The sequence below is a fragment of the Phocoena phocoena genome, chromosome 4, assembly GCF_963924675.1.
Source record: "Phocoena phocoena chromosome 4, mPhoPho1.1, whole genome shotgun sequence".
Classification (NCBI taxonomy): Eukaryota; Metazoa; Chordata; class Mammalia; order Artiodactyla; family Phocoenidae; genus Phocoena; species Phocoena phocoena.
The window spans coordinates 4,428,784-4,443,118 of NC_089222.1; the positions used below are offsets into that span (position 1 = coordinate 4,428,784).

General features: G+C 44.3%; 1 protein-coding gene across 3 annotated transcripts in view; it reads left to right on the plus strand.

Moving 5' to 3' along the window:
• Positions 1 to 14,335, plus strand: part of THRB (thyroid hormone receptor beta) — a 354,801-nt gene that overhangs the window by 271,542 nt on the left and 68,924 nt on the right. For 2 of the 3 annotated variants that reach the window (XM_065877091.1, XM_065877093.1), the window contains exons 1-2: positions 9,136 to 9,151; positions 13,005 to 13,265. In XM_065877091.1, coding sequence (XP_065733163.1) covers positions 13,076 to 13,265 — 190 coding nt within the window. In that variant the 5' untranslated portion in view covers positions 9,136 to 9,151; positions 13,005 to 13,075. Of the gene's footprint in view, positions 1 to 9,135; positions 9,152 to 13,004; positions 13,266 to 14,335 lie in introns of those variants that run through there. The other variant, XM_065877090.1, reaches the window with a different exon arrangement.

A 14,335-nucleotide genomic window follows, 5' to 3' on the forward strand; every position in this document is an offset into this window, starting at 1 on the left:
AGAGACACAGATGTAGAGAACAAACATGTGGACACCAAGGGGGGAAAGTGGCGGGGGGTGGTGGTGGTATGAATTGGGCAATTGGGATTGACATGTATACACTGATGTGTATTAAATGGATGACTAATAAGAACCTACTGTATAAAATAAATAAAATTAAATTAAAAAAATAATAAAGGCATGTCCCTTTACTTTCCCTAACCTGCAATGCACCAAATACTACTTTCCTCTCTGATTTCTGGATAGGAAAATCATCTCGCTGCAGTAAATATTAAATATCCCACCAAAGTTTAAACTGGCTAAGCCACACGCTTAACAAGTCCTGTCTACTTTGTATGGAGACTGTGCCCCAGAACAGAGTGTCTTAGACATCAGTGTGCGCGTGAGTCACTTGAGGATCTGGTTTAAAAGCAGATTCTGATTTATCCGTTCTGGGGCCAGCATCCCACATTTCTAACAAGTTCCCGGTGACGCTGATTCTGTGGGTCCTCAGACTACGGGAGAGTAATAAGGCCTCTTAGACATTCACAAGCCATTTGAGGATGGAGGGGCCATGGGGCACGCCTGGCCCTCGCCGGGGGCCAGGCAGGTTGGAGATGGGCAATCCTTCTCCAGACTGAAATATTTCCTCTGTAAATGAAGGGCATATCTGCCGAGATCTCGCTCCTAGTTACCCCTTTGCACAAAGCAATATCTGGAAAAACGGTCGTGAGAGTCTATGAAAACCCAGAGGAAGGGACCTCTGTAGGCTTGTATGTTACTTTCTTTTTTTAACAGCAGCGTATATGTTTGTCCAGTTTGTTAAGCCCTGAGTGTGTGTAATTTCATTGATAGAATTTGTGTTTTGCTGCCAAGTAATAAGACTCCTTTAAAGTGTGATGTACAAAACTGTTCTGATTACCCAAGTCATATTTTGTCTTTTTATTTGATAAATGGTAAATCTCAAAATTTGTTCTCAATCCACAAATTATGTCCCGGTCCTAGGTGAAAAAGTTAGAAAAGATTCACATTCTTTCCTACTTGTGGAAGGTATATTTCAAGTTTGGGAACATAAAATGGGGCTGAGCTTACAAGCGACCTATGTTTTTTTTCAAAACTGTGGGTTCAGACTGGCAACAAGAATAAACACTAAGACCTGAACTTTCGCACAGGAGAAATCTAATCCTGGCGACAAACATCTGTTCCCTTTACTGTGCATTTGTGGCTCTTTAATATGAACGTTCCTGCAACAGCTGTAGCCTTTTTAATATCCTAAATGGAATCTCTGTGGCCATTAGAGTAATTACCTCCAAGTTTGAGTCATCCGACCTGAGGATTCTCTGATTAAATTCGGTATGAATTATGGAAAACCAATGACCATTCCCAAGGGAGGATTCCATTGTGTTCACTGGAAAGTCCTTTCCCAGTCTTTGGGGCCTGTGGTCGGTGTTCCAGCATTCAGCTTGTTCCCGTGTGGGTAAATACCGCCGAGTTTTCATGGGGTGAAACTCCAAGTGGAGTTTCCCCCGTGGTCTTTGAACACAGGTTGTTTTGTTGCTTGGTTTTTAACTTTGTTTCAAGCTAAACTTTAAAAGAGATGAATGTGCATCCCATTTAAAGGTTCTAAACACACACACTTGTAACAATGTTTAATGGTTTTAACTTACCAAGAGATGATCATTATAGTTTCTAGTTTCAGAATACTTATTTGAGAGTTCTGTGGCTATGTTGATTGTTTTTCATGGAGATAGTGATTGCCTAGTGGAATAGGCAGGAAAACTGGAGAAGTGAGACCAGCCAGATAAGGAAAAGATTTGTTTCTGTCTTAGCAGTTCCCAGATCTCACTCTCTTAATGGACTGAGGATCACTGCCAGGGAAACAAGAGAAAACCGCTGTGATAGCAAACTTAAATTCGCCTGCATGCAAGGGCAGAGAAGGCCAGGCTCAACAAAAGGGCAAATTAATAGGCAAGTGCTCAGGAAAAGAAAACCAAAACCACACAGCAATGGAAAGCAGCCTATCTGAACAAAGAGGCTAATTTTGCAAGACTTTGCCTACAAGACGATATTTCTGAGGACGCGTTTCAGGTAAACAGACAAAGGCTGAACAAGGGCCTCAGCAATCTTGTTTATAAAATTTCAGGAGTGAAGCAGCTGATGAGTAAGCCCTGAGCACATTACCCCCACCTCAGTATTCATTCATTCATTCATTCATTCATTCTGTACGTACATCAATGCAGTGTTAATAAAAGCTTTTCTCTCTAAATTTTCAAATAAAATGTCATTCTTTGTTTCTCAAACCCCAGCGCCCAGTTTCTTTAGAGACCTCTGCTCCAGATCTTGAAATAGCCACAGACACATAGCACTTGGAAAGGGGAAGACATAAAGGAAGAGAAGTTTGGGGGAAAGTGTGTAGGGGCCATAGGAAAGGACACTTAGCTGAGCCACAGGAAAACGGAACAAGCACAGAGGGGAGAAGGATGCTCCCACTGGGCTGTGGAGGAGAGGGATGGAGATGGGGAGAGCCGCCCATTCAGTTCAGTTTCAGTCCAGGCAAAGAGCATTCAGTGGACCAGACCCCAGTGCTGTGTGCTGGGCAAGCAGCTAAACAAGCCATGGTCCCAGCTGTTAAGGAACTCACAAATGTAACGGGGAACTAATAATTATTGTGCATTGTAACCCATCCTAAACAGAAACACAGGAGTCAGTTAACTCGCCTGCACCCTTATTTCCTCATTGGTTTAAATGACAGACACAATACCTATTTCTTGATATTGCTATGCATATAAATGAGATGATGTATGAAAAACACTTAGGAGGCTACCTGGCACACAGTAGGTGCTCAGTGAACAGTAATTTGTATTTATGGAGCCCAGTCTAATAACCCGGCATATGGTAAGTGCTCAGTACATTTTATCAGTGTAACCAAACTCAGGTCTAGCTGCTCCCAGCTCGAAAATCAGTACTCAAGAGGCAAGGGTTGGTAGAAACAGAAAATGTTGCTTTTAATCACAAAGCCAGCAATCTGGGGAGAAGGTGGACTTGTGTCCCAAAACCAACTCCAAAGAAACTACCTGGCCATGAAAGTTTTTAAAGGGAAAAGGGGAAGTAATCTCAGTTAATCATTGAGGGAGGAGGTCAGACTTGTAGGCTCCCACTGCCAAGTTCAGGCTTGTCATCTCGTGATCTTTCTTTAGATGCTGTTCATTCTTGAGGTGACTGAAGGGGAAGCTGGGCAAGAGATCTGGTGGTCTGTTAATTACTTATTCTTCAGTTCTACTTCTTTGATCTAAAGAAAGAACCAACAGGTTAAGCAACGTATTGTGTGAGCCAAAGGTTTGAAAAGGGCGCTTGGGCCAGGATGAGTAGAGCATGGGGCGCCTGGTTTAAGGTTGGTGGCAGTATAAAGGTGACAAGACAAAAGGGACCTCCTGCAGAGAGCTCCTTCCCGCAAAGTGCTCTTTCCTGCCCAAAGCTGCTTATACCAGCATTATTACTATTATTATGCATGTAAAATACCTCGTACACAATAATATACATGGTTTCCTTCCTTCCTTATTCTCCCTGGCCGCAAGTCCTTTAGAAGCCAGGGGCCTGGAAGGCCCTATCCTCAGCTGTGACCCATTCCCTCGTGTGCCTTACAGTGGTCAGAGCATTTTCATTCCATTTTGCAGGTTTAAATGGTAGAGAATATCAAGGTAGTCTCTGGTCCCAACCTCCAGGGCTAGCCAAGTCTTTATATTGGGAATACGAATATATATCAGTGAGATCTCAGAAACAGTACACGATTGCATGTTTTTAGAACAAGCAACGAATGTGTTTCAAAAGGAGAGGAACTCACCACAGGCTGGCATAGTGAGAGAGTCTGTGTGGACAGTGTCCACCCTGCCCTGGGAGGTTCCTAGTGTCTGTGTAATCCCGCCCACCGGGAACGGTGGCTTTGATCTCCATAATCATTCGTAGGAAAATAGGAAGGGAGCCCTGCCAGCACTTGCATGTCTGCTCAAAGCTAGGCCTCGTACGTATGTTGCTTCTTGTCACCTTCACACCCACCCTGTGAGGTATTTTCACCCCAGATTACTCAGCAAAGTTGTGTCACCTTCCCTGACAATTCTTGAAAGTAGTAATAGTGAATATCCTTTAAAAATAGTCAACAATTTGATTTTTGTCTAATTCAGAGAACTCTCCATTTCTTGCCCAAATATTCCAAATTTACAAGTCTCGTGACTTCCTCTGGGGAAGCACCACCCGCCAAGGCCTTCATAAATGGAAGTAAACGGTGCCCAAGGCCGTACAGCTTCAGGTCACTCTTGAAGATTCCCAGGCCAGGTAAAGAACGCCACCCTGGGCAGATCCAAAGGCACCAGGAGACAAGCCCGCAGTCCATCCTCTGGTGGCCGGCCCACCCCATCCCAGATGCTACTAGACCAGGGGTGCTATGCCAGGTCAGGGGGCCTGAGAGGACAGCCCTGAGACTCACCAGCCACACAGTGGCACGTCTGTAGAGCTCGGCCACGCACGTGGCCTGGGAAGCAAACAGTGGGCTACACCTGTGGCTTGGGCAGAGCATTCATGGGGTACAAACGCCAAAGTAAAAGCAGCGAGATCACCCAGCCTGGCAGTGGGAGGAACAGAGTCACCCGGCTGCCCTTTCTGTCTTCTCTGAGCACAGAGCACCCCGCAGCCTGTGCCCCAGCATCTGTCCCTGGCGGGGCCACCTTCGCTGCTCACGTGAGCGGTCTGGCTGACTTGTCTCGCACAGAACACATTACTGTTCTGTGGGTAGAAATTCCTGGATAGATAAGAGTCTGTGTGTGCTCTGTTCGGCTTCAGGGGTTTTCTGACCTGCCTAGATTACATTCAGTTATCTCCAAATAACATTTATTGAGGTCCTGTCATGTTAAGACACTGTGCTTAGAGCTGTGGGATTTGAGAGATGGATAAATTGACTAGGGTCCCGTAAAGGAGGAAAAATGTGGGGATGCCACTGACACACAAGGCGGCCGTGATAAGTTCTTGCCCTTGCAGGGGAGGCAGGACAAACAGGACAGATATTCCAGAGAGAGGTCCAGTTTTCTCAAAGTCACAGAGCTAATAAGTGGCAGAGCCAGAATCTGAACCTTGACCAGCTGAGCCCATAGTCTTATCCACTATCCTGTCCTGCCTCTAAAAAAGCAGAAGAGCGTTCATTTTCACCTGCAGTTTGGGGACGATAATACTGTTGGTGATGGAAAATCGCACTGAATTGGTTTTAATAGTAATGAATCCACCTTGTGACTAACCAGTGGCTTCTGGATAAGAAAATAGGCAGAGTCTGTGCTTAGGTAGCAATTTTCTCTTTGCAATTATCAGATTATTAGGGAACAAGAAATATTAATTGTTATTCATTGACATTGTGCTAGGTAATGTAAGTGTAACCACAAAAGAAAAGGAGAAAATTATACATGTATATAAATGGTTATAGCACGAGGTACAAAGTAGCACGCAGAGGAAGGGAGATACTTTTTGGAACTATGGAAGTTTGAGGGTGGATGGATTGGTTCAAGAAAAGCTTAAACAATGAGCCACGTCTTGAAAGGTGAATAGGGATCAAACCTGTGTCGTCACTATTAGGTTGCTTGACCCACCAAGCTAAGCAAGCCGGGTATGAGATAGTCAGGAGCCTGAACGGAAACGCCTACTTCGCCAAAATGTCTCTCCCACCTGCCTTGCACGGTCATCAGACATCCAGCTTTAGGCATTCATTCCTGGGCTACGGTCCTACACTCTTCAAGCATCCTCTTTAAATCACAACTTCTGCGGAGAGGGGTGACTCATCCCAGGTTCCAAGCCATTAAGCTAGTGGTGTGAAGTCATTTGTCAAACTTCTTTCTTCAGGAGATGTTCTTTGAGAATCACGTTTAGAAAAGACTTGAGCTTGGAGGATGGGGCAAAGGAAAGAGATCATTTGAGTGTATGAGTAAAGAGCGAACATTTACCGTTTACAATGTGCCGTGCACTGTTCCGAGACCTTTTTATGTACAAACTTATTTAATCATCACAGCAATAGAATGTTCCCACATTGCAGGTGAGGAAACTAAAGTACAGAGAAGAGAAGTGACTTGCCCGAGGTCACTAAGAGATCTTTGAGTAGGGGATTCTCCCACAGTGGTGACTGAGCACCCAGAGGACTGCATGAGAATAGCAAGGACTTGGGAGGAGGGAGAGACGATCAAAAGGGGGTCAAAAGGAAGTGGGAGGTCATCAAAAACAACCTCACCTACACACACGTTCTGTTGAGGACCAGATGGTGATGGTAGCGGTGTTGATGATGGTCATGGTGTTGAGAGTAAAGGTAAGGTACCTGTATCCACTGAACATAGAATATCTTATTAGGAAAAGTAACACATTGTTTTATTAATAGTATTTTTTCCCTTTGGATAGAAAGAGATACATATGGTCATGTACACAATATAGATTAGGTGGTTACAGCACTGTGTACACCTGAAGAGCACTTAATTACTAAATACATCCACATACATCATTTCATTTGAGCCTTAGAAAAATCCCAGGAGCAATATTATATTGCCCTTTTGCAAATGGAAAATCTGAGACTTAGGGACAGGAAGTGATCTTCAAAGATTAGACCCACCAACCACTCCACCGAAGGGTTGGGACGCCGATCTTCCAGCCCCCTCCCTGCCTCCCTCCACCAAGGTTTTTCATTTTCAGTTATCTTCCTGGAGAAATGCAACCCTGAGAGGTTCTGCATCAGGGGAAATCTAACCTTCTTGTAAAAGGGGGAGGCAGTTGTATCCTCGTGGTTTTCTTGGTACAACAGGGGGTGGTTGTATGAGGGTCGGGAAGGGGGCAGTCCGGGCATAGGGAAGAGCTTCTGCAAAGACCCTGTGGTGGGAATGAGCTTCCCAGGTTTGAAGCCCACATGTCCAGAGAACAGGGGGCAGAGCCACGGGAGTGGGGGCTCAATCAAGCAGTAGAACACTGTGTCCTTCCGGGATGTTCATGGAGATGAATCAAAGTGTCTAGCTCTGTACCTGGCCCATAGTAAATGCTCAGCCAAATACGAGTCTCCTGTTCTACGTGACTCCACAAATAAAAGTCAGTTGATGTGTCTGAGAATCCCACAAGGCTGAACTTACGGGTTGGAGTCAAAAACTTAAGCGGAAATCAGAGACATCATACTTAGTGGCCCGATGCTCTACGATGATGATTCTACACACTCACTGGGTTGGCAAAGCGTGTTATATATACATCCGCTGAACACAGGATACGGTTCGGGGGTCTCAGTGCCTCATACCGATGGCCTTTTAATGCAGACTCCACAATCGTAATTGGTGCCATGAGACCCCAGCATACTCAGCAGACCCTTCCTGAGCACTTTGTCATAATTCCATTTCCTTTGCCTTAGCACTTTTCTAAGGTGTAAGCTTGCTTTCATGTCCTGAAACACTTGCGTATTTTCATACAATTCTCCTTTTTTTGATGGACAGGTTTATTTTCCATTATCTTTAACGAAATTTCCAGAGATAGGACGTAGGCAGTTCTGTTCATAGGATTTATGTTTGTTTCTTTTTGCAAAAGAACCCTTTAGGTCAATGCTGGGTCATTCGAGCCACTAGAATTATGGTCATCTAACACAGATGCAATCATTCAAATCTAGACGCCCTCGAGACACACAGGTCAATGTGTGTCTAGTTATTTTAGTAGCAGTTCACATGCCCCTATCTAGTTCTTTCCTTTGATTCTACTTATTTATTAATTTGCATCATAACTGACAAATTAATTGTCGATGTCTAGACTATGAAATATTAAAAGCCATCTGTTAACTGGGATCCATTAAAGAACTCATTCTTCATGCGAATAATAAGATACGGTCATTTCCAGAATCTCCCTTTAAAAAAAAAATGTATTTCTACTACTGTGCACATTTGTGTCCCAGATATTCCTCAGAACAGGCTTTTTTTTTTTTTTTTTTTTATAAATATTATTTTTATTTGTTTATTATTTTTGGCTGCATTGGATCTCCGCTGCTGTATGCAGGCTTTCTCTAGTTGCGATGAGCGGGGGCCACTCTTCTTTGGGGTGCGTGGGCTTCTCATCGCGGTGTCCTCTCCCGTTGTGGAGCACGGGCTCTAGGCGCACGGGCTTCAGTAGTTGTGGCTCACAGGCTCTAGAGTGCAGGCTCAGCAGTTGTGGCACACACGGGCCTAGTTGCTCCGCGGCACGTGGGATCCCCCCGGACCAGGGCCCGAACCCGCGTTCCCCGCACTGGCAGGCGGACTCCCAACCACTGCGCCACCAGGGAAGTCCCAGAACAGGCTTTTTGACTGAGTATTTACTCACATCCATACCTGCAATCTACAAGATAACTCCAGTTAACATCTGACTTTTAATGCTTCAAGCAGTAGATCCCAAAACAATTGATGAATGTTTTAATTATAATGCGAATTTAGTCCAGGGCGTGTAAAACCTTCCAGTCTGAGAAGGGAACTGCACCCTTATCCGATATCTGCCAATAATTTGTTTTCTTACCTTAGATTTTCTTAACCCTGTGGATCTCAAACTCTACTGGGTATCAGAACCATCTGTAGAACTTGGTAAATATACAAATGCCCAGGCCCCATCCTATTTCAATAAGCCTGGTCTCCTGCCATCATTTTTTTTTTTTTTTTTTTTGCCGTACGTGGGCCTCTCACTGTTGTGGCCTCTCCCGTTGCGGAGCACAGGCTCCGGACACGCAGGCTCAGCGGCCATGGCTCATGGGCCCAGCCGCTCCGTGGCATGTGGGATCTTCCCGGACCGGGGCACGAACCCGTGTCCTCTGCATCAGCAGGCGGACTCTCAACCACTGCGCCACCAGGGAAGCCCTCCTGCCATCTTTAATAGCGCCTCACATGACTGATATTTACCAAACTTTGAGATTCACGGATGTAGTCTTACGAGATTTTAATCCTTCTAAAAAGAAATATCTCATTGGTTTGAGGTTTGGGGGAACCAAAGGATACAGAGATAGCAGGAAATCCCTGAAAACCATCATTGCCAAGCAAACATGGAAATAACACAGTTCAAAATGTATGTAAGTTTTTTTCACATTGAAACTCTACAAACATTTGGTATAATAAAACCTTGTTAGCTTGATATTATAAGAAATTAAACCCTAGCAATCTTACTGGCGAGGTACAAATTGGTCTCCGGCTGCCTTTTCTGATAGATTCTGATGAAATTGAAGGAGAGCCATATACCTACCAGGAGGGAATGAGTTTTGTCACACCAAAGAGAAGAGGTTTTCGCAGATTCACATCTCACCTAGGTTTTAAATTTTTTGCCATTTTCTGAAATTCTTTAGGGGGTATGAAGTTGCATTCAGCATATCCATTTTCAAGCTAAGGAGGTTCTGTTATAGAGGGGTTTTTTCCCTTTTTCTTTCTTCCTTTTTTTTTTCTCTCTTTTTCTTCTTTTAAATCTGAAGGAAAACGTTCAGGGCTTCTAAACACTAAAGAGAAAATTTTGGCTTAGGCCAGTGTTCAGTCCAGTGCCAGACTTACAGTGGAATTCAAATGCATCTAGTAAGGAATTAATCAGAGTGGCTATCCTGATCATCTTTCACTTTGCTCTATTCAACTGTCTTAAACTTTCCTGTTTCAAACAGCTATGTTACTTGATTAAAACAATGTTAAAACTTTTTGTCTCTGCTTTAATATTAAATAACCTCAATTTTTGTTTATAAAATTGGAGCATTGAAATCTCAACCAATCCATTAATAAATAAATAAACAACACAGTTCACAGCATCCTCGGCAGGCAGAATTGAAGGAGCCTGGAATCGTGTCTCATCCCTCCTTGGGAATGGAATAGGAAATCATATATGCCCTTCTCTTCTTGGGAAAATAATCAAGAATCCTCCTTAAGTAAATCCCTCAAGTTTGCCCGTGACCCAACCAGGGCTTCTTAGGCCCAGATGTGCCGGCAGTGCCCCAACAATAAACCTGCCAATTAAACAACAGAATACCATTATCATGAATGTAATTACAGACAGTAATTACGAGCTCGTAAACACCTCTCACGAATGGAGCCCTTTTCCCAAACCACCTCGGACTCTTAGGAAAATGGAAGGTAATCCTATCCCCTGCCTCCCCGCAAAAATAACCTCACTTGCTTAGAAGAAATTCCTGCTCTTGCTGGCCCAGGGGACGTGCTGAGCAAACTTTAATGGGCTGTGCTTTAGGGAGGAATGTCCCCTTGGGTGGGGTCCCTTCCATCATCTCTCATCCACGCATGTTGACTAGCTCCCTTCACTAGGGAGCAGTGACTACCCAGTTTGGCTGTATTTCTTAATTTCTGTGCAGGTAGGGGAATTAATACCACATTTTAAGAATTTCTGCAGAAAAATCAAATGTTGGAGGTGCTACAAAAAACTGTGATAACTTTAACATTACTTGGAGTGGAGCATTAGGGACTTCCCTGGTGGCGCAGTGGTTAAGAATCCGCCTGCCAATTCAGGAAGCCCTGGTCTGGGAAGATCCCACATGCCGCGGAGCAACTAAGCCCGTGCGCCACAACTACTGAGCCTGCGCTCTAGAGCCCGTGAGCCACAACTACTGAGCCTGTGCTCTAGAGCCCGCGTGCCACAACTACTGAAGCCCATGTACCTAGAGCCCGTGCTCCGCAACAAGGGAAGTCACCGCAATGAGAAGCCCACGCACCGCAACGAAGAGTAGCCCCCGCTCACCGTCACAACTAGAGAAAGCCTGCATGCAGCAACGAAGACCCAACACAACCAAAAATAAATTTAAAAAAATAAAAATAAAATGGAGCATTATACGGTGCAATTTCCCAAGGAATTAGAGTCCGTGACAATTGAGTAGACATCATAGAAACATGCATGGGTGAGAAGGCTTTTCACTTCTGTAAAAACGAAATGAAACTCTTTTTGCAAAGTTAACCCTTGCATTCAGTGGCTTTATATTTAGCTCGTGAAAAACTTTTTTTTTTTTTGGCCACACCGCGTGGCATGTGGAATCTTAGTTCCCGCACCTGGAATCGAACCCTTGTCCCCTGCAGTGGAAGCACGTAGTCGTAACCACTGGACTGCCAGGGAAGTCCTAGCTCATGAAAACCTGAAACCCTCATGGATACTAGGTCCTTGAAAGGATTCCACACAGATACGTTTCATCTGAAATGCCATACAATCTCCCAAGATCCTAAGCTTTTTTTTTCTCTTCATGGAAAGTGAGACTAAGTGCCTGTAATTGCAACAGGAGCTGGCACGCTGGAGTCCAGACCTTTTGGATTTACCATGCATTGAATAACGCCCTAGAAACTGAGGAGAAAGAACCCAGGTCTAGTTCACTCCCCTCCCACGATGCCAGCACAGCCCTTTGCATAGAGTGAATTTTCAGGGCTCTTCTCTGAATAAGAGCAAATATTACATCCAAAAGTGTTGTACGATTTTGTTTAAAGGGAATCATTGGTTACTGGCCAAGTTAGGGTATTTCATGCTGCAGTATTTCCATTGACTGTGACAGAGAAATCACGTGTCGATTATTGCTATCTTGCTGTAGTTGTTCACAGTCTTCTCCTGTACTAGAAATAAAGTGGATGGGTATCGGGGTTTCCACACAGTAACCCCAAGACCAGGAAAGGTAAATGCAACTTCCAAAAGGGGCTGAGAACAGATGACACCTTTAGAGAAACCACCCCTAACCAACATCTCTGAAGGCATCTAGTAGCTTTACAGAGGGGGCTTGTGAAAAGCGAAAGCATGTTTAACCCTTGCATTAAGTAATTTAAAATTCATTTTAAGTGTCTGAACAGCAGCTTTAAATTCCCAGTACTATGCACAGACCAGGATGGACTTGTCTCTCTGATATGGATATTCACGGTCCTTTGGCCCTTTCAGCATAAAAGAAATTCACTTATCGATTAGTCTTTCCATCACTGTCTATAATCACTTTAAAAGTAGAACTCTATATTTTTTTCTCATTTTGACAGACAGTATAGCCTACGAATTTCTGGAAATATGGGTGACCAGATGGATTATGTTTTTTAATGTGACTGCATCTACAAATTATATATATTAGCATACTCCTTTTTATTCTCTACTTTATAGCCGTATTATATATATTAGCATACTCCTTTTTATTCTCTACTTTATAGCCGTATTCAGTAAAATATTCAAGGAGGTAAAATTTGCCACCAGGGAAGGTTAGTTTTCATTATATTGTTCTATTGTTTCCCATTCTCTAGAGGGCAGACCTTTAAGTCCCTGTAAATTGAATAGAGAAAACAACATCGTATACATAAACCATAACTGCCTGTATCTCAACGCAAGAGACGTGTGGCTTTTCATTCTATCATTAGGGCTCTTAATTTACCCCACAAATAAAGCACGATCTGCTCGGTTCATCTGATCTCCTCGCCTGTTTGGGACAACATTGAAACCATCGACACAGTTTCTCTTGGAAGAGCCAGCCCTTTGTGTCAGGCTGTCGGGAGTGGAAAGTGACAGGGAGAACAGAGTTGTCACTCGCACGTAGCCACGTGGCACGTCCCTCTTAAGCAACAGGGTGCCCCTCAGGTCAGCCTGTGATAACACCCAAGTCAAATAAGGCCGAATCCTGGACGTTTTATGTCCTGAGGCTCTGAAAAGTGTCCACGGCCAGCCCTGACCCTCGAGACCTCAAATGGTCATCTAAGCAGTGACATAAATTGGTGTCCACTTGCTCCTGGGCCATCGCTGTCGGGAGCAGGGCTGGCGAAAGGGCAGCCTTCCCATGGAGGAGCTGACATCTTTGTAGGCAGTAAAATCGGGGGAATGTGTTGATTACTCCAACAGGCAATCCAGCACCGGTGGCTCCATGCCCGAGGCTGACACCCTCTGCATCTTATGACCACTGTCAAGGGGAGGGGTGTGCGAACGCTGTCAGCCCCAAAGAACCGAGAAAGCGCTTGCCTTCCAAACCTCTCCATCTCAGCCCCGTTCTGACAATGCCAATGCTCGTCATCTCGTGTTTTTCAACCCTCCAGAAAATGGCCTTCCAGCCTGGGACAAGCCGAAGCCTTGTCCCCACGGCAAGCAGGAGTGGAAGCTTGTGGGAATGTCTGAAGCCTGCCTGCACAGGAAGAGCCCCCCAGAGAGGCACAGCGCATTGAAGAATGAACAGTCGCCCCGGCATCTCATCCAGGCCACCTGGACCAGCTCCATATTCCATCTGGACCACGACGATGTGAACAATCAGAGCGTCCCTAACGCCCAGACCTTCCAAACGGAAGAGAAGAAATGTAAAGGTAACCAGATTTTTATTAGACCCCAGTTGCCACAAGGAAAAGAATTCTCTCTTAAGTGTGTGCTCTGTTTCCACTGAGTCCACGTATGGTGTCCATGTGTTTTCCCCAGCTGCTCTCTTCCAAAGTTTCTTTATCCCCATATCTTCTGGGAAGCATAAAATAAGTGGGTTCCAAAGGAAAGCAGTTAATTTCAGTTTCATGTTGGGGCACTTGGGGAGAAGACATTTTTCTTTCTCTAATTAGCAGGAGGGTTGTTAGTTTTGGCTTCACTTCTGTTTTCGAAGCTAAGTAGAAACAGACATTGATATCGTTACATAACTACTTGCTTTGAAGCGTGTGTGTGTGTGTGTGTGTGTGTGTGTGTGTGTACATGACTTTTCCCAATTGTGCCAGTAGCTAATGGGATCTCAAAGTCTACCTTTAACCTAAATAGACAATTCATGTTCAAGAGAGAGGTTTGAAGTTGTTTTCTTTTACTCGTTAAGTCCTGTGTCATCATCCTGAAAGGCGAGATTATGGTGTTAGGGGGTTGTCACCTCATAAAAAGATGTTAAACTGGCCTAAGTTTCTGACTGCATTAGATTTAACTGGTCTTTACCTCAGGTCGCCTCCACCCTGACAGATGTCTTTGTGTTGATCGCTTTATGGTCTTAGGGCTTCGCAAAATCTTCGCTTCTTAAATCAATGTGTGTCTTTAAATGTCCAAGTTCATGTGACCTCCCACTCTTTTTCAATTCAGCATTTTTAAAAATAAGGTCTTTTTCCATTTTCTTTAAGGACTTTGACTCGTGATCAAGTTATTTTTTTATGGAAGTGCAGTTGATTTACAATGTTGTGTTAGCATGATAAAGTTTTAAATGGTGTATCTGAAAATCTGCCAATCACATACCAAGCTATATTAATGAAAGTTTGTAAAGACTCTCATATATGAGCCATGAAGGACTTTTGCAAAGTGTTCTAACTTGAACGTAAAACATGATCATAGGGCTTCCTTGGTGGCGCAGTGGTTGAGAGTCCGCCTGCCGATGCAGGGGACACGGGTTCGTGCCCCGGTCCGGGAAGATCCCACA